Genomic DNA, 24,519 nt, shown 5'->3' on the forward strand with positions numbered 1-24,519 from the left:
TTCCCTATTGAGGGACATTCTGGCTTTTAATATGTCATAATTATGAATGCCATGGCCATGAATATCTTTGTACATGCTTCCTGTGCCCCTGTGGAAGTGTTTTCTCAGATATCTATCTACACAAGAAATTGCAGGATCATTTTTGAACTTAAATGTTATGGGATAGCATTAGATTGGCTTCTGGAGTATTCGAAGAACTGTTTTCTCATCCCTGTCAACACACAATATTGTCATACTCTATGATTTTTACTGACCTGATGAGTGAAAAACTATATCTTGTTCTAATTTGCATTTTCCTGATTACTACTTTAGTTGAGTTCATATTTTATGATCCATTTGTATTTCCATTTGGTGTATTATCTTTACTAATCTTTACTAACCTATGGACTTCTTGAAAGCAGGGACTATTTATTTATTTTATCCTTTTTGGCTGTGAGACTCTAGAAAAGTCATTTAACACCTCTGGGTCTCAGTTTCCTTATCTGTAAAATGGGAATAATAATAGTACCTACCTCACCGAGAAATTATGAAGATTAAATGAGTATATATGTAAAGCATTTTTAACAGATACCTGGTACATACTAAGTGCTATACCAATACTATTACTATCATTATTTCCTCAGGATTTAGACAAAGCTCATAGTACCTAAAACATAATTTAATATAGTTTGAAATTAAATTTGGAGGTTCTAAAAACAAACTAGACAACAAAGCAGGGGTCAGGCAATAAGGAAATAAGTTAAAAATGTGGTCGCTAGAAACAGTGTATAAAGCCAGTACTTGGTTCCGGGAAGCAGGGGAAGGTCCAGACTCTCAAACTGATTATAAGGTAACCTCAAATCCTGAAACAAGGCTATCAACCCAGAAACACCAGCCGGACTTGTCCCAGATGCTGGCTAAATAACAGGATGCCAAATAAATACGAGGGCTAAATAAACTAAGGAGAAATTAAGAAGCAATGAGCCAGGCAAGATATATGAAGTGGATGACAAAACTGACGAAGGGTTTTATTGCTATATATAGTTGCACCAGTTAAAAAGATCCAGCCATATCACTAAGCTGAAATCATTAAGTGTTTCTAAGTTCATGTCTTTAAGATAGAGACTGGAAAAAACTAATTCTATCAGGAAGCGTCATAAACTAATTTTCCCCCTGTATTTTACTAGATTCTGAGATTTCCTTTTCATTCTGCTTTAATATCAAACTCAAAAGTGCTGTGTAACTTTTTTCGAGACAAAGGTATAATTTACATACAGCAAAATATGGCCTTTTCAGTGTGCGGTTCTGTCAGTGTTAACAAAGCCATCGCAGTCAAGATAAAGAACAGTTGCGTCCACCCACAATTCAATTCCCTCATGGCCCTTTGCAGCCAATCCTTCCCCCGTCTCCAGCTCCTGACACTGATCTTTTTTCTATCACTATACTCTTTCCAAAATGTCAGATAATTGGAATCATATGATTATAGCCCTTTGAGTCTGTCATCTTACAGTTAGCACACACATTTGAGTTTCATCCATGTTGTGTGTATTGGTATATAATTCCTCTTTTTCTTTTTCCTGAGTCGGATTCCATAATGTGGATGGTGTACCACAGTTTGTCATGTCACCAGTGGTAGAACATTTAAGTTGTTTCCAGTTTTTGGTGACTGTGAACAAAGGCTCTGTAAACATTCATAAACAGGTATTGTTACAGTCAAGGTTTCATTTCTCTTAGGTATATGTTCAATTTTATAAAAAACTGCCAGCTTAACCAAAATGTTTGTATCATTTGATGCTCCCACATGTTTGATTTTGAACAATTCTTATAGAACACAGTCCAAAGGGTGGACACCCATTTGCTGTGGAGCAAAATACTCCAAATTCTTCACTTATCATTCCATGTCTTCCTTTCAGCCCTTGAAGAACCTGCCTTCTTCCTAGCCACACGCCATTGCTCTTCCACATGCATTCCTGGGTATAGTCAGACTCTGGCCCCTGACTCCTCACCGCCATGCCTGGTGATTCCCCACACACGTTTTTATTTATGCCATTTGCCACCTGGATGTTATCGCTTACTACTGAAATCTTATAGAAACCCCACTATTACAATATTTTCATTCCTCGAGACTCTCTTCTACTCTCCAAAAAAGATAATTCAATGAAAGATGTTGACAGAGGAGGCCAATAAAATAAGCTGGCACAAGCCCCTTCCTCTCGGTGCGATCCGACCCGGATTTCCACATGACACGTGTCGGAAGCAAGCTAAGGAGGGCAGTGCTCTGCTTAGGAGAGCAAGCAAAAGCTTTCCCAGAGCAGGTCTCTTCTTCCTTATGTTTAAAAAAGGTGAGTACTTTCAGAATAACCACAACTGATTGCATGGGGTTAAGTGAAGTCTCATTATTTGGGGGTTGCCTGGGGGAGGGAAGCTTTTCCATTTAAAATGGGAATAATAATAGTACCTACCTCGCCGAGAAATTATGAAGATTAAAGGAGTATATATGTAAAGCATTTTTAACAGATACCTGGTACATTACACTTTGGGCCAGTTTGGGGTGCTACTCAAGACATCTCCCTGCCTTTAAGTTTTTTACATCTGAATGTGTATGCATGCACTTATGACTTTGGCAGATAAGATGAATCAAAAGCAAATTCTTTTGTTAGAGCAAACATGTACTTCCTATAAAGAGATAATGTACATGGGACAGATTTTTTTTTTCTCTTCCCTGAACAGCTTGGAGTCCGCTTAGATAGAGGGAGGTATCTCTCCCGAGGCCCCCGCAGCGCTGAAGGCAGCGCCACATGCAACGTGTCCATTCTTGTTCCATTTCTGGAGAAGCTGATGCAATTTCAAGGCTCGGGGCTGGGCCAAAGCTCCGTTCTTGCGCTACAGTTTTCAAATGTTCAGAGTGCCCGCTTCTGCAGCGCCTCGTCATCCTAGAAATCTTGCCGCCTGCAGCTCAGGAGTGACCTTTCAAACCCCAGCTCTGAGTGCCACTATCTGAATGGGCCCTGCATGCCAGTCCGAAGGACTCACACCTTTCAGTCTGCAGAGGAGGACCCGGCTGACCTGATACCACTCTCCTTCGGGAGATGGTCTCAGTCTTGTACCGTGGCTCCAGGTCGTAACCAGGGATCTCACAAATGAAACGAAAAAGGAAAGGAAGCCGACTTCTGTCCCCCTTGCCAAGTGACTGTTCCCACCCTGTCAATGCCAGCCAGACCTTAGATGTTCAAAAGCCGCATCCTTGGCTCTTTTCCCCGTAGAAAACAATGGCTCGATTGACAAGCCCCATCGAGGACCCTGCCCCGGACCCATCTCTGTTGTCTCCCAGTTTTAAAAACATTGTTTCGGCTTTTTAGCTGTGTAAACATCACTGCCCACCCCCAGCCCCGCAGCTCGGCCCTCCAGCCCCGGGGGGAAAGCTGGGACGCTGGCCTGGGAGGGACTCACCCGGCTGGTGGAGAAGCGCCGGAGCGCCTGGCTGCCCCAAAGCAGCATTCTGGAAAGGAGCACTCGCGCGGGCGGCGCGGCGGCGCGGGAGGCAAGTGGGAGGCTCAGCCTGGACGCGGCCTGCAGACTCCGAGGCCTGGGCGGCCGCGCTCGCTGCGGGCTGCGAAGGCAAGTCCCAGGACCGGACCCCTGGCCTCGCCGCGTCAGCTGGCACGACCCCGCCCCCTCCATGTGGCAGGGCTCCGCCCTCTCCAGCTGGCGGGGCTCGGCGGCCAATCCCGTGCGGCTGGGCGGGGCTGCGTCGGCCGCCTGGAGCCGCCGGGCCTTCGAGAAATTGCTAAACTGGTGCGGAGCCGGAGGGACCGCTGCTAGTGGCTGCCTCGGTTCCAGTCGTGGGCCAGGTACTTACTAGCTGTGGGACCTACTAGTTACTCGGGCCCTCTTAGGTACATAGGGATCTGCCTCAATTGTCAGTCTGACACTCCAAGTCATGCCTATCACACAGTCCTGAGAAGGGAAAAGGCACGCCAGTATGCGTCCAATTACGAAATTTAAGGGGTAGGGGCACCTTCTCTAGGTAAGGATGTTGATACCCGTCTCGTAGGCTGATGAGATTTAATGAGACTGTGTACGTAGCACTGAGCAAAGGGTCTGGCACAGAGTTGGTACCCTATGGATGATAGGTAGGTAGGTAGAGACCCATTTCCTTCTCCTCTCTAGAAGAAATGCTCATACATGCTTTGGCTGAGCGCTTGTCTCAAACAGAACTCCTCAGCCGTTCATTCAAGGCCATCTGCAATTTGGAATTATTCTTATGTCTCGGTGCTATTTTTCGCACGTGTAATTCAGCTGAACTGAAGTATTTGCCAATTCCGTCCTGGACAATACTTCCCAGAAAAGCTTGTCACTACCTGTCGCATTTCTCAGCACGACAAAATTCCTTTTCTTCTTAAAAGTATAGCTCAAATGCTACTTCCTGGAGTCATTTTTTTCCTAATTCTTTCCTCCCTAACCTACTTATTCCCCCAAAGTAGTATTTTACTTCTCAGAACGGAAAAGGGCTTTTGTCTGTGCATCTCATCATGTTTTAATCTGTCACTGGTATTTATGTAGCTATCATCTTCTCTACTGGAAGCTCCTTGCAGACTGAATTCATATTCGATTTATAAAGATTTACAGTAACTATCACTAGGCAGAGCTTAAAAAATATTTGTTGAAAGCGAAAATGAATTGATAAATAAAAGTGTTTAAGAAGGTAGGAGAGATTGGAAAAAACCCATCCTCAAAGCTTGGAGAATTGCAGATAACATCAGGGTTTTGCTTTGGGAACTGCCCTTCACCAACTCAACTGACTTTACAAACAAACAAAACCTATATATGTATGTATATATGTGTGCATGTGTGTGTGTGTGTGTGTGTGTGTATCTCCAGCAAAATGGAGATGAAATGAAGTCAATTTTAGAAACAAAAACTCGAGAGAATTTGTCATCAGCAGACACTTGATAAAGGGAATATTAAAGAATATTTTTTAAACAAGAGGAAAATTACACACATGGAAGCCTGGAAATGCAGGAAGGAATAGAGACCAAAAAAGGGCAAATATGTGAGTGAATTTAAGTGAACTTGGCTATACGAACAATGATAATAATACACTTCTAAATAATGACAGGGGACGTTCTTGGAAGAGATGGGATGTTATTTGCTTTTGCCAGTGTCTGGTGCGTGAAGGACCATTGTATCTGCAGACACTCCCAAGATATTTTTGCTGAGATGAAGGAAATGAGAGAAAAGTGACTAGTCTAGAGCAAGCTGAAGAAACAAAGTTGAAAGCAAGTTATCCTTATGAGATAAAAGTCTGGGCCTGAAATAAACTTTTTTTCAGTTTTTTTTCCTCTTTATTTTTCACTTACAGAAAGCCTTCCAGCTTTTGAACCAGGCACTTTTTTTGGGGGGGGGGGATCTTATTTAACCCCTTGGATAACCCCTTTTCTGTCACCCAAAATTGTAGTAGGTGGTAACCTTGAGTATAGCCACTGACAGATCATCAACTGTAGGAAGCATGGCTAACTGATGACTTTAGCTGCTGTACTCTGAAGTTTATTTCCACATTCAAACTCAGTTTATGCCTCTCCAGCTAATGACTTGGGCAGTGGGGGGGGGGGGGAGCAAGGATAGTAAGGCAGGTCATTCCTTACTATAAGAGATGCAGATTACCTCTCATGGGATGATTCTATTGGCCTACCATTTTCTTTGAATGTCATAGCAGCCTAGGACTCTTCCCTAACCTACTTTCCTTCCCTCTCTCCTTCACAAAGAATCAGACCTGAATTGCAGCCAGATGGGTCTCTTAGCTTTCCCTGCTCCCTCCCCTTTTCCCCTCAATGGTTCTTTCCTTTAGAAAATCTCTGGCATTCCTAATGTGAGAGACGCCTGCAGTCATGGCAGGATGCCTGGTGCTCGGAGCAGCAAGGTCACGCTACGGGGAGGGCACACATGCCTTACCTATTCTGGGACTTCTTGCTCTAGGCACAAACATAAGAAGAGGGAGTAGCTGATAACACGGTGGTGGCCTTGAGGCTGAATTTGGGAGTCGCCAGTAGTCTGTAACTACCAATCTGATTTTAACTAATAATAATAAGAAGAAAAGCCAACTTTGTGTGAGAGAGAGAATAAAAAGCCATGGAGACAGAGCACTGCCATTCATGCCCTCTCCCTTATCCATGTTAGTTAATGCATTTCCAGACTCCGACTCTTCTTCCTAACCGTCTCCGCAACAATTGGCGCCCAACGTGGGGAACGAAAAATAAGAGGGTGCGGAACTGCGCTGGAAACCGAAGGGGTAAATCTGCCCGTGGTAAGCGATACCATCGGCGTAGGGTTTTTTGGCTCATTTCCAGATCCAACTGGAAACCGAAGGGGTAAGTCTGCCCGTGGTAAGCGATACCTTCGGCATAGTTTTTTTTTTTTAGCTTATTTCCAGATCCAACTGGAAACCGAAGGGGTAAGTCCGCTCGTGGTAAGCGATACCTTCGGCGTAGTTTTTTTTTTAGCTCATTTCCGGGTTACACTTGAAACCGAACGGGATAAGTTCGCTCACGAGCAAGCGATACCTTCGGCGTAGTTTTTTAGCTCATTTCCAAATCCAACTGGAAATCGAAGGGATAAGTTCGCTCACAAGTAAGCGATACCTTCGGCATAGTTTTTTTTTAGCTTATTTCCAGATCCAACTGGACACCGAAGGGGTAAATCTGCCCGTGGTAAGCGATACCATCGGCGTAGGTTTTTTTGGCTCATTTCCAGATCCAACTGGAAACCGAAGGGGTAAGTCCGCTCGTGGTAAGCGATACCTTCGGCGTAGTTTTTTTTTTTTTTTAGCTCATTTCCGGGTTACACTTGAAACCGAACGGGATAAGTTCGCTCGTGGGTAAGCGATACCTTCGGCATAGTTTCTTAGCTCATTTCCAGATCCAACTGGAAACCGAAAGGGATAGGTTCGCTCACGAGTAAGCGATACCTTCGGCATAGTTTTTTTTTTTTTTTTTTTTTTTTAGCTCATTTCCAGATCCAACTGGAAACTGAAAGAGATACGTTCGCTCACGAGTACGCGATACTTTCGGCATAGCTTTAGCATGGGGAATTTTTGGTCTCAGGCTTTACGGCCTCTACGATCTGACTCTGAGGGGCTGCAACTGATTTGACAGTATGCCAAGAAGAACCAGAACCCATTTATGAAAATCCTATAGAAACGGAGTCTGGAAATGAGCAAGAGGAATATACAGAGTCCTCATCTAAGGAGGATTGTGCAGGCCGCATTCCTTCTAGTAAAGAGTCTTATCAGATTCTTTTGGCCCAAGTAAAAGCAATAAATCAGAGGTTGAAGCAACTGCAGTTGGGGCCAACTGGAAGATATTTGCAAGAACCAAAAAAAGCCCTCTGCCCCACCTTCAAATACTGTATTTGGGGCAGAGCCTTCAGTTGCTGAACCTGTTTCATTTACTTTTCCCCTTTCACCTGATTTGACTAAGGAAATAATAGATGAAGAGAGTAGTCCAGAAAATCTTCCTAGACAGACAGCTACTCCTCAGCCGATGGGGTTCCCTATAGTGAGACAGGCCTTTCCCCCCAATGATCAATTTCCTCAGGGAAGTATCAATGTGAATTATACTCCTTTGGAGCATAAATTCCTGAGAATACTTAAGGAATCTATCAATCAATATGGTATGCAGTCCACTTATGTGACAGGCCTTTTAAACAGTATAGCCACTGAACGACATTTGTTAGCGTTAGATTGGGAAGCTATTATAAAAACTGTGTTAGAACCAGGTCCTTATTTGCAAATGAAAACCTGGTGGAGAGAGGAAGCCCAATAGGTGACTCGTAGAAACGCTGCACGAAATCTTCCAGGGGCTACTCTTGAAGATCTGACAGGTACAGGAAACTTTACTACTATTGAGCAGCAATGTCATTCAACTAAAGAGACCTTGTTACAGGTAAAATTAATAGTGTTAAGAGCTTGGTCTCGAGTTGAGCCACCTGGGAAGCATCCTCAGTCGTCCATTAAAATTATACAGAGTCCTGGGGAGAGTTACACTGATTTTTTGTCTTAGCTACATACAGCCATTGTCAGGGTGGTGGCCCTTCCTGAAGTCCAAGAATTACTCTTAGAATCTCTAGCTTATAAAAATGCAAATGAAGAGTGATTGATGAAGATTATGAAGGAGAAATAAAGGTTATGGTTAGTGTCAGCATGACCACCCAAATTGCACCAGGAGAAAGATTTGCTCAAATATTATTATTATCTTATGTTCAAGGGAAAGCTGTTCCAGTTAAAAGAACTGGAGGATTTGGGAGTACAGGGAAACAGCTATTCTGGCAAACCATGATTGGTGAACAGCATCCTAAATTAAAGATATCTATTAATGGTATAGAAATCGAAGGCTTGCTTGACACCGGAGCAGATGTTGCTATTATGTCTCTGCAATCTTGGCCATCTCAATGGTTATGTGAACCCGTGCAAGCTCATTTCATGGGAATTGGACACATTACGGAAGTTTTTCAAAGTTTTAACTTACTGACTTGCCGTGGCCCTGAGGGGCAAGTAGCTTATTTAAGCCTTATGTTGCTAACATTGTAGTGAATTTATGGGGAAGAGATTTATTGCAACAATGGGGAGCTTCTTTAAACATTCCTACCTTATCAGAGGCTACTCAAAATATCATGTTCAAGGGTCTAGGTAAATCAGAAGAAGGCATAGTAACTCCCTTGTCCACATCTCCAAAGATTGAACAAACATGGTTCGGAGTTTCCAAATTTAGAGTAGAGGCCACTGCTCAGTACTTCACCCTTCCGATTAAATGGCTCAGTGAACAGCCTGTCTGGGTTGAGCAGTGGCCTCTGACAAAAGAAAAATTAGAAGCGTTACAGGAACTAGTAGATGAACAATTGGCCAGTAATCATATCGAACCCTCCTCTTCTCCATGGAATCCACCAGTATTTGTTATAAAAAAGAAGTCAGGAAAATGGAGACTGTTAACAGATTTATGAAGGATTAATGCTGTCATTCAGCCTATGGGAATTTTGCAATCTGGGCTCCCTATTCCTGCCTTAATTCCTTGAAACTGGTTTTTAAAGATTATAGATTTAAAAGATTGTTTTTATGCTATTCTTTTACAGCCTCAGGAAAGAGAAAAGTTTGCATTTACAATTCCTACTCTAAACAATGCTCAGCCTTCTCAGCTATATTAATGGAAAGTATTACCCCAAGGCATGCTTAATAGTCCTACCATGTGCCAAGCATTTGTGAATATGCCTTTGCAAGAAGTAAGGGAAAAGTTCGCTCAGCGACTTGTGTATCACTACATGGATGATATTCTTTGGGAGCATGAAAAGAAAGAAATATTAGAAAATATGTTTTCATTTGGAAAAACTGCTCTGGAAAAGTATGGGCTCAAGATAGCTCCTGAGAAAATACAAGATTCTGTTCCTTATAAATATTTAGGATATAAAATTTTGCAACAGAAAATTACTCCTCAAAAAATAGAAACTAGGCGAGATGCTCTCAAAACTCTTAATGATTTTCAAAAATTATGGGGCGATATTAATTGGCTTCGTCCTTTCCTTGGTATCCCCACATATGCTTTAACTAACTTGTTCTCTAATTTAGAAGGGCCCACGGCATTGGGTAGTCCTTGGGAACTAACACCGTTGGCAGAAAAGGAATTACAGAAAATTGATGAGGCCTACAACAGGCCCAGTTAGATCACATTGAATCTTTTGACAAATTATTATTGGTCATTTGTCATTCTCCTCATTCTCCCACTGCCATCCTTATGCAGGACACTAATATTATTGAGTGGATGTTCTTAGGTCATAAGCCTAAGAGAAAATTAGAGAAAATTGCGAATGCTAGCGTTTTGTGTTCTGGTTTTTTGTCTGTCTGTCTGTCTGGACTGATTTTTGTCTATCTACATTGTGTCTGTCTGTCCAGACTGGTTGAATGTACGGTTTTCCTTAGGTCTGGCCTCCGTGGCCCCATCTGACTAGATTCTGGGTCAGCAGCGGATCCTAGCCCTGGCTTATTTGGTTTTTGTGGGGATTTTCTTTCCTTGCCTGTTTTTATTGCCAGCAGCTCCTCCAGGTCCTTTTAACCTTGGAGGAACAAGAGTGGATCCTCCGAGAAGCTGCCAAGGCTGTGTTAGAGCCGAATGGGCAGCCCACCACCGATCCTACCTATATCCGACATGTCCTTCTGAATAACCGTCTACCCTGGGACCCCAACACCGAGCAAGGTAAGGAGGCTCTCAAATGGTATTGCCAGCTTCTGCTCCAGGGCCTCTGGTCTGCCACTCAACAACCCACTAACTTAAAGATGAGTCACCGGCGGCATTTCTGGAACGATTCTTAGAGTCGTACTGGTTATATACCCCTATTGACCTGGAGGACCCTAATAATAGGAGGGCTGTTAATTTAGCCTTTGTCAGTCAGTTGGCCCCAGCTATTAGAAAGAAACTGCAGAGGATAGAAGAGTTTGAAGGAAAGAACCTGTCTGAGCTGGTCGACATAGCCCAATGAGTGTTATGAGGTAGATTTAACACAGACTAAGAAGACGACCAAGGTCCTGCTTGCAACCATCCAAGAAGCCCAGCCAAAGGTACTGCCAGGAAAAGGCAAAGGCCGAGAACAGGCACCCAGGGTGAACAACGGACCCGAGAGAGTCAGGTTAGAGAAAGACTAATGCATGTATTGCAAAAAAAGGGGACATTGGAAGAATGAGTGCCCTGAAAAAAGGACAAGACCTCACAAAGAAGGCCCGCCTCATCCTCTTCAAGGACACAGAATGAGGAGTTCCTGAAAACTGCCGTCTCAATCCAGCTACCCTACTGCCTGTCGATGGCCCTCGCCAAACCCTGCATGACTGCCCTGAGATCCTAAAGAATGTCAACTGCGCCAGACCAGACCTGACAGACAGCGCTTGGCTGAATCTCAATGCTACTCTATTTACGGATGGGAGTAGCTTCGTCTCAGAAGGAGTCAGGTATGCCGGGGCTGCAGCGGTTACCACTGAGACTGTCATCTGGACACAACAAGCCCTAAGCCATGGAACTCCAGCTCAGCGGGGTGAACTAGTAGCAGTGACTCAAGCTCTGTGGTGGGGTGAAAACAAGACTGTTAACATCTACTCAGGATGGACTAAAGCCTTCCCCACCAAGTAAGGAGACCACTCAGATAGTAGCAAAGAAATTAGTCTTAGAAATAGTGCCTCAATTTGGCCTGCCCATAACACTGGGGTCTGACAACAGCCCGGTGTTCATTGCAAAGATCAGCCAATCTCTAGCAAAGGTGTTAAGGATCGGTTGGAAATTACATTGCATTTATAGGCCTCAGAGTTCAGGGCAAGTAGAAAGAATGAATAGAACCTTAAAAGAGACATTAAGTTCAAGCTGGAAACTGGTGAAAACCGGGTAAGCCTCCTTCCCTTCACCCTATTAAGGGCATGGTGCACCTCTACTGTAAGGGAATCACACCCTATTGTAAGGGCATCACACCTTATGAAATAATGTTTGGTCACCGCTTAAGTCTTTGCAAGCTCTCTTTCTCTCTCGCATGGCAGGAGACCCACCAACTGGTCTCTACCACCAGAACAACCTCTCAGTATCCTGTCCAGCCACACAACCACGTTCCAGGTGATTGGATCTGGATGAGAAAGGTATAGCCTGCTTCTCTTGAGCCCTGCTGGGATGGATCTTTCCCTGTCATCCTCACAACACCTACCGTGATTGAGGTAGCTGGATGCCATCATTGGATTCACCATACCAGAATCAAGGCTGCGCTTCCATCACAGACATCAGAACAATGAACCCTGCGTCAGACAGAGGACCCACTAAAAATAAAATCATCTTAATTCTCTCCGTCCTAAATTTGGAAGAGATTCTCAAGAAGCCGAGGATTAAGAAAGACTCAGGCTGCTGTGTTCTCAGTTATGCTGAATAAAATTCAGCAAAAAGAAAAGGGGGATATGTTGTGAGAGATGCCCGCAGTCATGGCAGGATACCTGGTGCTTGGAGCAACAAGGTCACACTACAGGGAGGGCGCACACGCCTTACCTATTCTGGGACTTCTTGCTCTAGGCACAAGGGTAAGAAGAGGGAGTAGCTGATAACATGGTTGTGGCCTTGAGACTGAATTTGGGAGTTGCCGGTAATCTGTAATTACTAATCTGATTGTAACTAATAATAATAAGAAAAGCCAGCTTCGTGAGAGAGAGAATAAAAAGCCGTGAAGACAGGGCTGGGGAAGCTAGCATTGCCATTCATCCCCTCTCCATTATCCATGTTAGTTAATGCATTTCCAGACTCCGACTCTTCTTCCTAGCAGTCTCTGCAACATCTACTCTCATCTTGACATCTGCTTCTTTAAGAACCAAATACATATAATAAAAATGACCAACAAACCCAAAAGTTGGTTCTTTGAAGGCATCAGAAAGCTGATGCAGCAGTCAAGTCTTGAGGTATTAAGGACTTAGAAGAAAAAGAAGCTCACTGAATTCAATCCATTTTGCAATCTGCTTTCCAATTTGGCATTTTTCAATGCTTGAATTGGGGAGAGAAGCTGAAAATCCAGGTAGGGAATAGGAGCTAAAAAGCAAAGAAACCAGCAGTTTTTAGCAATCTCAGTGGCGGGTAGAAAGACAACAATTGGAGTTAGAGCAGCCAGGACTTGAGGACCAAAGATCTTAAAGATAAGGGAGATGTACGCAGCTTAGGACACCTGTTTTTTCCTTGAGGTATTTGCTGATTCTTAAGTTATATGGGATTAAGGCTATAAAACTAAGAAAATGCTGAAAAGCAAAGCAGAGTTTTCAGTATCAAGAAATTAAAGTTCAACACCTGCTAAGAAGAGAGCCCAATATACACCCCAGGCTCTCAACTGGTACTCTTAGAAGACATCGCCTTAGGAGAGAGTATGATCTACAGAAAGCGCAATTACTGTTAAGACCAGCCCACTACTTGGGGTAACAGTACCTGGTTGTCATCGGAGGATCTGCTTCTCCCCCTTTCTTAGGCCCTGTGGTTCCTATGAAGTTACCTGTCTCCCAAACCCCCACCACCCCAGGATCCAGGGGTGGAGCACATGACCTGGACTAAGCCAATTGGTGCATCCCTCTCATCCCCTCAGTTACAATGATCGATTCAACAAGGTACACAATGTCCTAGTAAGGTTAATCAAGGCCAGCAAAACTTAATTCTGAGACTTCTGTTTGAGTTATCAGTTAAGCGTGTTCCTTTTCTCTCTTATGCTACATCTGGTATGGTGATGAGCGTGAAGCAGCCAAGGGCTACCATATGAAACCTAAAGAATGTGGTAAAAACTGTAAAGAGACAGAAAAGAAACAGTGTAAATCCAAGACCTGTCATCCTTTGAAATCTGAAGCTGGATGCATGGGAAGGCCAATCCCACAACCAGGTGTGTTAAAATTAACATAAGTAAACTTGCCTTTTTTGTGGGAGTATACATTTCTGAGTTTCAACAAATTTATGGATCCATGTAAGGAATACCACAATCAGGATACAGAATAGTTCTACTTCCTACCTCCCCATTGATAAGTTCTCGATCCATCCATTTTCAGTTATGTCTACCAACTACTCCTTAACCCCGATAACCACTGAAATGTTCTAAATCACTATAGTTTTATCTCTTCAAGAATATCGAGTAAATAGAATCACACAGTGTATAACTTTTTAGACTGGTTTTCTTAATTCAATAAAATGCCCTTGAGCTTCGTGCTAATATTTAGGGAATTCCAGGGATTTTGAGATTTTGTTATTGGTTTCTAATGTAAGTACATTGTGGTCAAAGAATATAACCATAACATTTCAATCCATTTAAGTGTACTGAGATTTGTTTTATGGCCTAGCATATGGCCTATTTTACTGAGTATTCTTCATATACTTGAAAAAATGTCTATTTTGCTGCTGTTGGGTGAAATATCTTATAAATATCAATCAAGACAAGTTGGTTGAGAGTATCATTCAATTTTTTATTCTACTTGTTATATCATATACCAAGAGAAAAGTGTTAAAATTTTCAACTATAATTATAATTTCATCTATTTCTTTTTTTCTGTTCTGTCAGATTTTGGTTAAATTTTATCACTCATTGTTTAAAAATGACAATTCAGTGACACTCCGGATTCTGTTATGTTCTTCAGAAAATTATTGGGGTTTTTATTTAGAAAGAAGTAAATGTACTTGGACTCAAACTTTGAAGAGTGTAGCAGCTTATATTTTTGCTTAGTTCTTCATTTAGACAAAGATTTGGCCAGTGTTTTTGCTCAGATTTTGGGGTTTCCTTCCTTTACCGTTCCCTTGTTTATCAATTTTTCTTTCTAAATTTCAAGTTGCTCTGCCAGTTCAACCTCTGTTCTTTGTTATCTTAAATCCACAGGGCTTCAGCTTTAGCTACATGAGGTGCACAGGTAATATGCATCAAATGGCTGCAAACACACTTTTCAACCAATATAGTTGTTTTTCAAAGACTCCTGACTGTGGTTTCAGCAGGTCTTCTACATGTAGTTTTGTGGTTAGTCAGGGATTTGGGCAGAATTTATACTTGGATTTTAGATCTCATCCATTCTGTGAGGCTCCTGCTTCAGAATTCTCCATCTCCCAAAAGCACCCCAAATTTCCAGCTTCTCTTCCAACAGCAATGAATTTAGTTCGCTACCATCTCGGGCTAGAAACACAACAGGTTTTATTCCTCGATTTGAAGGGGGTGAGGGACACTGTCAAGCAAAAAGCCACAAACGCATAATTATTACCAGTTGCTGAGTAAGTTTTCCTATGGTTTCTGCCTGCTTTTAGTCTCTTTCGGATCTTTAAAAAGTTATTTTTATTATATTTTGTCTACTTTTCCTAGTTATTAACTGCAAGTGGGTCCACTTGACTACTTTAGGCTATGTCCATTGCCTCCTTACAAGGACATAGAGGTATCCTTGTCTATTACTTTGATATGCTGATTATAAGATTTTTCTAAGATAATTATGCTTTTTAAATTAGGTTATTTCAACCCACTATGGACTATAATTTATATAACAAGACTTTTTTTTTTCCTTATTTTGCTCTTTTGAGTTTAAACAAGGGTTGGCAAACTTTTTTTTAAAGGGCTCAATAGTAGATATTTTAGGCTCTTGGGCCATATTGTCACTGCTGTGACTATATGCAAATAAGTGGGCATGATTGTGTTTCAATAAAACTTTATTTGCAAAAGCAGATGGCAGATCTGACAACTATACTTTGTTGATTCATAAGTTAAATACCTTAATAATTTCTCTTAGCAGACAACTGAGCTCTTTGAAGGGTTTTAGTCACTGTGATATGTCATTCAGAGGAGATCCTGATTAAACATTGAACCTGATTAAATATAATTTTCTCATGCCTCTATAAATCGGTTTCATTTCTTTTAACAGCTCCCTAGTATTTGCTTGTATGGATTATTAAACGTGATGCAATTATTCCCTGTGGATGGACATTTAGACCTTTTTCTATTAGTATCTATTAAAAACCATGCAGCCATGAACACTGCTATAAGTAGAGTTGCTGGGTAACATATTCCTAGTCGCGGAAAAGCCAGGCAGCAGGTAGGAGCATTTAAAAACACTTAAACAGCGCTTCTTCCTTCCACCCCCCACCGCCGCTTCTTAAGAGGAGGGGGCGGAGAGCGAGCGAGCGCAATGTAAGCATGGTAGTAAAATTCCTCCCTAAGGTGGTCGTAAAGTAACTCCACTTCGCAGTTTTTTTCAAGAACAATCCGTACAGGACGCGCAGGAGGAAAGCAGCAAGCTCGCCGATGGTGGCGACAGGGAGGGCGTTAGAAATACCGGCTTTTTGGGAGAAGATCCCGGACAGCGACTTTTTCGAGGACCACGCCTTCCTCTTATGCCCCGACCCCATCAGTTTTGCCCTTTTTTGGCTAGACTGAGGAAGCAACTCCCTAGGTAACAAAAATGGCCTGGAGACAGCAAAGCGAAATTGAGGATATCGGTGTGACATAAAAAAACAGTGGAAAGGCCCAAAAAGAAAAAGGAGGACACCTAGAGGACGGTCGCCGCCGTTGCAGCCACCTCCGGTTACCGCACAGGACTCGCTTTCCCAGCGGCCCCCGCGGCCCGCAGGGGGCGTGAAGCCCGGTGGGCGCTCGCGACGAGGGGCGGGGCCAGGGCCGGAAGTCACGTGCTGTGACAGCCGCTGGGGCGAGGCAGCCGTAGTCGTCCGGGCTGGTAGGGGCTGTGAGTGAGGGAGGCGCCAGGGTGATGGCGGTGGAGACTCTGTCCCCGGACTGGGAGTTCGACCGCGTTGACGACGGCTCACAGAGTAAGAGAGCGACAAGGCGAGGGCTGCGGGCGGACGCTCCTGCGCTGACCTCAGTCCTGGCGGCGTTCCTGCGAAAGGGCTCTGCGTCGCGGTCGCTGCGCAGCCGTCGGATTCCGGGCACTTTCTGCGGGTTGAGAGGGATGCGCTCTCGAGCGTTTCTTTCTGGGTTAGGGATCTCAGCGATGCGGGTCAGGTTGGCCCGGTCAGGGCTCGTCATTCGGGGCGGGGACTCTCCCGAGGAGCCAGGGGTACCCCTGGGGGAGCGGCGTGCGCTTTCTGCAGCCCTGGGGCACGGGCGGGGCGGGTCCAGGGAGGCCCAGCCGCCCAGAGAGGAGTCTGGCCCTGTCTTTGGACTCTTGGGGTTTTCGCCAAATCATCAGAGCGTTCAATTCTAGCTGAGCCTGTGATCTGGGTTCCTGTTTCGGTTTCCTTTTTTTTTTTTCCTCCCCAACCAACTTTTGGAAGTTTGACTGTTTTTTCCTAAACATTTTTCTAACTATTGAAGATAGCGAAAAAGAACTCTTCACATAGAAAAAATAAACACGTGAATCTTAATTTCCTTCCATGCATTTTGTTTACGTTAAATAAGTGATGTCCTGTAGTTTCCATCGCAGCTAGAAAGCTTTCAAAAATTACAGCAAATCTGCTTCACATTTTGCTTTATAAAATCGAATTGTCTGATTTTAGCTTAGAAGGCTAACAAAACTAACACATTCAGTTCCACGCAGCAGAATTTAGAGACCGAACTATTGTGGTGACACTCAAGATGTCAATCTGTTTCTTACCTTTGGTGATATTAATCTACATAAATGATATAGGAGACATTGGGACATACTGCTTGTGAATTTGTTTTTTAATGCCGTTTTTCCAAAAGGTGAAAGTAATTTTAAAAAATTACTTGTAGATTTTGCTTAAATTTACAAAGCAAGACACGTGTACAAACTTAGATGTAATAAGGTTTTAGTCTTTGGAAGAAACCGTGAGCTTAATTCAGGAGGATTTGCAGTTTTTCACAAAACATTTCGTAAGATATTAGCCCTAATGCAGCATAAAAAAATCTTGGTAGTAATAACAAAATATTTTAATTTTTTTGTGGAGAGGATTCTGTATTTGCTGTTATAAAGTGAACTGCAGCTTATCATGGACGAAGTTTTATGGATGAAGGTTCCTGACTTTGCCCTTGGAATAAATTACTATGTATAAGGCGGAATATTTACTTTCATCTTCAAAAAATTGGAATAAAACATGTTATTGGGTTTGCAAATGGTTTGTTCACTTTAGAGTAAAATGATCTGATTCACTGAGCAGGCGTTTTCTATATTACCACTGTGCTAGGTATTAAGAATACAAAGATAAAACAAAGAATGCAGTTTGTTGGAAAGGATAGCATGTAAATTTCACTCTTGAAGAATAAGGTAGTTTTTATTTTAAATCTTTTTATTTTAATTTTTACTAATTTTACAACTGTTCCTTATCAGCAAGGAACTTTAGTTTTATTACAGGTTTTCTGTTGCTTGCTACTTTATGAATTCTCAAAAAGACTAAATGAATAATTTATTGACATGTTTTTCTAATATTGTCATTAAGAACTCGTTTGCTGGTTAAATACAGCTAAGGTCATTTTCCACATAACAGAATTAGATGTGTGTGTGGGATTTTGAGAATCTTACTCAGTTTTTAATTTAAGATGTAGAGAAGACATCTCATGTCATCTCTGTGCCTAATTTTCATTAATTTATGGACTGTGAATCATATCTAAACATTTTTCAGAATTGCCTACATTAATGCTATAATAAGAGAGAAACCTTAATGTGAACTAAGTTGACCCACCTAAGTTAGTGAATTAGTTGCAAAATAGGGGAGAATGGGGAGCTAGGTCTTTATCCTTAATGAGAAGATACATTATCTTAGAGTTACTTTGCATGGTTAACTTCAGGAGAGAAAACTTTTACCTTTTTTGTAGAAGACAGAGATTGAATGTGCTGCTTTTGTAATAAGTATGAATTCTTACATATAAGGTGGAATATTTACTTGTATTAATTTTGATAAATAGGCATACCTTTATTCATTTTATTCTAGTGACTCTTTAATCATCTATTAATATGTAAATGCCGTAAATATCACAATATTCTGTACTTAGTGTTCTTTACTGGGTTTTCCAATTCTATTGATAGTTAAATAGTTAAAACAATATCTTCATTAATTTGGGGCATTACAGGAATATCCGTTATGATAAAGCAGACATAAACACATTTTAAAAACAATATATAGGTGTATTTTTAAATAGTTTACTGTGCATAGAATTAAGAATTATGTTTTTAAATTTTGCTTGTATGACAACCAGATTTTTGCACCTGCTTCAGGTCACTATTTTATTTTTGCAGAAATATTGCTTATAACTAAAACATGGATTCAGAATATTGTGTTGTCTAAGAAATTAGTCAAATCGTTTAAAAGCTCTGTATTATTGAGTAAATGGGGTAGTGACTTTTTCATAATAAAGTTTTAAGACGATCTGTATCTCTGTATATGGCAACATCTACTGCTTTTAAAATTATTTTATCTATATGGAAAATATTGAAAGCTGAATTATTGTTTAACTGAAATTTTATTTTCAAGAAGTCTAGACATTCTAGAGTAATACATTTAAGAGGGCTTAGTATCTACTTTGCTGTGACTTTTGAGATTATTTGAAGTAAATGTCCTGTGATTTTTGTACTTCTCACATACTATTTTAAAATTTAAATTTAGAAATTCATGCTGAAGTTCAACTTAAGAATTATGGGAAATTTCTTGAGGAGTATACGTCTCAGTTGCGAAGAATTGAAGATGCACTGGATGATTCAATTGGAGATGTTTGGGATTTCAATCTTGATCCTATAGCATTAAAGGTTTGATTTTGTTTAATTTTTTAAATTTATGTGTGTATTTTCAGGAGATACTGTATCTTAAAAACATAATTGTTCAAAATGGAATGTGTATTATTTGGAATCTAGAGAACCAAAACTTGGAGGAAAATTGTTAATGTCCTTTTCTCTAAGCCATGCAGGTATTTTTGTATAATTTTGTTTTTTTAAAGAATGACACAACCTCAAAGCCTTTAGTGTCAAGACTGACACAGACTCCAACTCTTTGAACTAGCCTTTGTTTTTCATCATCAAGAAAATGAAGAGGGTTGGAATAGAATATCAAGCTGTGTTTGTTTCTTATTGAGGTTATTTCACATAGAGTGAAATGCATAGATTTAAAATATACTGTTCAGTGGATTTCGCCGAACACATATATTCATGTAATTCATATCCCAATTAAGATACAGAATATTTTCATCATTTCCCAAAAGTTCCTTTATGTTACTTAGGAGGATCCTAATGTTAGAACAATTTTTTAATGTATAAATTAGGTCATTCTTGTTTTGTTCTATTTTGAGGTAGTTCTATCTTGTTTTATCTTTGAAATTGTATCCTGTTACCACTGAAATAATAGCTAACATTTTTTATGTACTAAACATTGTCCTAAGTCACATACTGAGTTTTTAAATAACATAATTTGCATATCATTCAATTCTTTGTTTTTTAGAATATTCACAGAATTGTGCAGCCATTACCAGAACCAATTTAGAATATTCTCACCATCCCAGAAGAAATCCCGTACCCATTAGTAGTCACTCCCTATCTGGTATGGTTCTTAGTAGAGGGTCTAACACAAATTTACATAGAGTAGAGCTAGATTCAATTTATATTTAAGATTTCAGTAATTCTTTTCAAATTAAAAAGAAATGTTCTTTTCCTTGTTTCTATAGCTTTTGCCTTATGAACAGTCTTCCCTTTTGGAACTCATAAAGACTGAAAACAAGGTACAGATTCCTAAACCTAAAAACCTATTTTTAAAATGCTTTAGTTATCTGCTTTAGTTTACTTTTTTGCTTTTGTGTTTTTCCTCATGAAACTAGGTCTTAAACAAAGTCATCACGGTTTATGCTGCACTTTGTTGTGAAATCAAGAAATTAAAATATGAGGTAATTATTTGTATTCTTAAGATGTTAAAAACATGACTTAAAAAGCAAATACGCTTATAAGTGTACAGTTTGCATGAATATTTATTAAATGTTTAATTAAAGAAGTAATAGTATTAATAACAGAGTACTTACTATGTACCAAATATCATGCTAACTAACCCTGTTAATACTTACAACAACCCATGGAGGTATGTGAGAAATAGATAAGGAAACTGAGATTTAAAGAGGGTGTTGCTTACCTAACATTTTACTGCAGTAACGGTTAATGTCTGGGTTAGCATACCTTCAAAGTGTCTGCTACCCGCAATATATACTGGATTTCTGGATATAACTGATTTTTAAAGAAAGCTTTGAATTTTCAATATGCCCATGGACAATTAAAACTCTGGAAGTTAGTAAACTTCATTTTTTTCTCTACTTTTTTTGTTACCATGTGTTTGCTTTCCATCTTACATGAACTAACGGGAGGATATGGGGGCAACTAGAGTGGTCAGATGAGACAAATCAAAGAAATCAAGAAATAACTTTGACTATGTGATATTTTCGGTACTCTAAAGAAAAATTGAATTTATCTGTATTGTAAGCAGTTTTTGATTATGAGGGAATTTATAAGTGATGTAGTCTTCTGCTTATTATTTAGATGGGGATAACTAAGAGAGCCTAAGAATTTAAAAACAAAATAGCAACTTTTAAAATGATTTTAATTTTTTTTAAACAGGCCGAAACTAAATTTTATAATGGTCTCCTGTTTTATGGAGAAGGAGGTAAGTTTTAAAATTTTACATTGTAATGTTGCGATGCCTATTTTAAAATTGAAATGAACAAAAACTTAACAGACAATTCTAGGACTATCATAATGTATTGGAAAAAATAAGCATTCAGGTATTTTTGTTGGTTTATTTGTTTGATAAACAGGTGAAAAAACCCTGTGTGATTAAGCAGCAGCAAGTTCTTTAAATTCTCTATGATACTTTTATTAATTACAGAGCACAGTAGCTAGATAAGAGTGTTCCTTGAATTTATTAAATAGTGAGCAGATGGTTATTTTAATCGTGTGATTGATGATTGTCTCATTTTTTCTTCAGTGTAAAAATTCTGTTTTCAGTGCTGTGCAGATTAGAAGATGTATTAATGATTAAAAATCATAGTCTTATATTTTGATGTCGATGAGTTTATATAAAATAATTGAAATACAGTTCTTCATGTTACCTTTTAAAGCAACAGATTCCAGCATGGTGGAAGGCGATTGCCAAATTCAAATGGGGAGATTTATTTCATTCTTACAGGTAATTGGTTTTTACTTTTTATTGAGGTTTTTCTTGGAAAAGTTTGAATAAAGTACACAAAATTCAAAAAGATTTCTTAAACCTCAAATGCTTAGAATGTATACTGTGAGGGAAAGACACTTAGTTGTTATTAAATTATAATTAAGGAGATCATAATTCCTGAAATTTTCATAGCATTTCAGGAAGGATTGAAATTAAGTTTATATAATTTAATTTATGAATAATTTGTCACTGTGCCCTTTCAAATAGTTTAAACTTTGTACTAGGTAGGAAAAGATAATTATGTCAGGAAAAAATTAATGTAGATGATTAAGTTGCTACATGAGCAATGATGAGGTTGTTAAAAGCAACTGCACTTGCTACTTCTAATGAAATTTTTCAATTTAGATACACTTTTCCACACTGCGAAATTTTAGTTATTTTAGATCTTTTGTTTTAATTTTATAAGAAGAATGAAGTAACCTCTATTTCTCCCCTCCCCATTATAAAAGCAATGCTTGCATGATGCAAAAAAAGCAAAAATTGGAGATAAGGAAAAAAATACCCATAATCCCACCCACCTTGTGATTATTGGGTACAAGATTTGATTATTTCATTGAATCAAGCATGCTAATATATTGTTCAAATCTTTTAGATCTTCACTACTTTTTTGGTCTACTTGACCTAATTGAGAACATTTTGTTGAAATTATCCTCTATTATGGTATGGGTCAGGATCCACACAAGATATTTCAAAAGAGGGCAGAAAACAGTTCACACAAGGTATTTCAAAAGAGGAGAGTTAATATAGACAGTTGGTTACATAATTGGAAGGCTGAAAGGAAAAAGAGAACAGTGAGGTAATCCAAAGGAAGAAGATACCGCTCTGACATCTAGGGGGAAAAAGGGAAGAGGTTGGGTTTGCCAGAATCTGGGGGCTTAGAGAAGGAGCCCCCTGGAATTAGTACCCGTATCTCTGGGAAAGCAGTACTGCCTGGTGCTGCCGATACCGTTGAGAGGGCAATACAAGCGAGGTTGGTTCTGTATTGGTGGAAGAAGCTGGAGGCCAAAGCAATCTGCCATTCCCAGGGTGTACCGCTCCTTCCTGGAGTAGGTTGATAAAAACAGGAAGAAATAGAAAGGATGTCCTTTTCCTGCCTTCTAGCCTCCTTTTATTGCCACCCATTGCCAGAACCTAACAGGAAGATTGCTGGGCAGAAGTCTAAGAAATTTGTAAGGTCTCAGTGAATGTGTCAATTTCTCCCCTTAGTTTTATCAAATTTTGCATTTCTTATTTTGAGGATATTTTATTTGTTACATACAAGTTTATCATTCCTGATAAATTGAATCTTTTATTGTTATGTGGTGACCCTTTTAAGCTATGATAATAATTACATATATAAATATATAGTAATTAGCCATAGTAACACTAAGAAGTCTACTTTGTCTTATATTAATATCACTGCCCCAGCTCTGAGTTAACATTTTCTCGATTTCATTCTTTCAACCTTTCGGTGTCATTATGTTTTAGTTGTATTTCTTTAAAACTGCATGTGTCTGGATTTTGATTTTTTTATACAATCTGAAAACCTTTGCTTTTAATTTGTTAATTTACTCTGTTTCATGTATAAATAGTCTATTATATGTCTGGATTTGTTTCTACTTTTTTTGTGTGTGTGCTGCATTTTCTGTTTTCTCTGCTTTTATTAAACTTTTAGAAATTTAATAAGAAATGTAAAACTAGAACTATTTAAAATTAAATTGCATTATTTTCAGTTTCGAAAATGTTAAATTAAAAATTTTGTATCTCACTGACAGCTGCATAAAATTCTGTTTTTAAATATTCAACAAACTTTTATGAGCCTAGCATATGTTAGAAACCATTTTTGGTGCTAGGGATACAGCAGTACACAAAACCAACAGAAATTCCTGCCTTCATAGAACTTAAAATTTAGAACAGGTTTTATTCAGTTTTAAATACTCTGGGATGCAAACTGTAAAGGTTTAAAAGTTGAGAGCCAAAAAGAAATTTTTAGGAGATGTGGGACGTGGTAGATGCCAGTTTTTTAAATGACAAACATATTCCTGGGTAATATTTCACTTGCTATGTGCCAAGCCTGTTTATAGATAAGGTTAAAGGTAATAAACATTTGAAGTTTTATTAGTTGCTTTCAGAGACTCCTTTCTCTCATTGTCATACTTCCTAAACTAGCACTTTTGAGATTATTCATTCATTCAAATGTTCATTCATTTATTCATTGGATAGGACAGAAATTTATTGAGAAGCAGTGGGGGTTGGCCATTATGCTAGGCAGTGAATATTCAGAGAAGCAAGGAGGTGGTCTCTGTCATTTAGGAATTATAGGAGTAAAACATAAGACTTAAAATAGAAGCGTGAGTAAAATGCTGTGGGAGCAGAGAGGTAGAAATGAGCTTGGGATGCAGGAGGCGAGTTAAGAATCGATTGCTTGAGGGATGCTTAAAGTTGTCTGGCTACAGGTTAATTGGAATTTTTGCTGGAAAACTATTTTGTTTTTGTGTAACATTGTTACCATAAAATTCTGTCAGAAATGGAGACATTTAAAAAGCAACTTTGTAACATATACCCAACTTGTCATTTCAGGAACTGTCTTGTTTTGTTACCAGGTGCTATGAAGTGGTGATGAATGTAGTCCATCAGTTGGCTGCCCTCTATATCAGTAACAAGTAATGGATTTTAGAAATATTTTTGCATTTATAATAGAAATGTAGGAAATGTTTTTCTAAAACTAGTTAAGTACATGAAATAGTTTTTTTATTTGTTCATTCATTCCTTCATTCACTTATTCAGCATTCTTTGAATGCTCATGCTGTTTCAAATATTACTTGATGTGTTTAATAAAGAAATCATAGGTTAATAAGACATAGTTTCTGCCACGGTGAATGAACCCATTATCTGTCTG

General features: G+C 39.7%; 2 protein-coding genes across 6 annotated transcripts in view; one reads left to right on the forward strand and one right to left on the reverse strand.

The window, feature by feature from the left end:
* The window catches only part of ALDH1L2 (aldehyde dehydrogenase 1 family member L2), a 44,223-nt gene extending 40,593 nt beyond the window's left edge, over nt 1–3,630 (reverse strand). The window contains exon 1 of the mRNA XM_016127071.2: nt 3,430–3,630. Coding sequence (XP_015982557.2) covers nt 3,430–3,477 — 48 coding nt within the window. The 5' untranslated portion in view covers nt 3,478–3,630. The remainder of the gene's footprint in view (nt 1–3,429) is intronic.
* Nucleotides 3,631–11,146: 7,516 nt separating this feature from the next.
* The window catches only part of WASHC4 (WASH complex subunit 4), a 54,843-nt gene continuing 41,470 nt past the window's right edge, over nt 11,147–24,519 (forward strand). For 2 of the 5 annotated variants that reach the window (XM_016127026.2, XM_016127027.2), the window contains exons 1-7: nt 11,147–13,392; nt 19,050–19,189; nt 20,098–20,151; nt 20,248–20,313; nt 21,032–21,077; nt 21,532–21,599; nt 24,201–24,283. In XM_016127026.2, coding sequence (XP_015982512.2) covers nt 13,272–13,392; nt 19,050–19,189; nt 20,098–20,151; nt 20,248–20,313; nt 21,032–21,077; nt 21,532–21,599; nt 24,201–24,283 — 578 coding nt within the window. In that variant the 5' untranslated portion in view covers nt 11,147–13,271. Of the gene's footprint in view, nt 13,393–16,164; nt 16,299–19,049; nt 19,190–20,097; nt 20,152–20,247; nt 20,314–21,031; nt 21,078–21,531; nt 21,600–24,200; nt 24,284–24,519 lie in introns of those variants that run through there. The other 3 variants (XM_036237387.1, XM_016127028.2, XM_016127029.2) reach the window with 3 other exon arrangements.

The sequence above is a fragment of the Rousettus aegyptiacus genome, unplaced genomic scaffold, assembly GCF_014176215.1.
Source record: "Rousettus aegyptiacus isolate mRouAeg1 unplaced genomic scaffold, mRouAeg1.p scaffold_m13_p_2, whole genome shotgun sequence".
Taxonomy (NCBI): domain Eukaryota; kingdom Metazoa; phylum Chordata; class Mammalia; order Chiroptera; family Pteropodidae; genus Rousettus; species Rousettus aegyptiacus.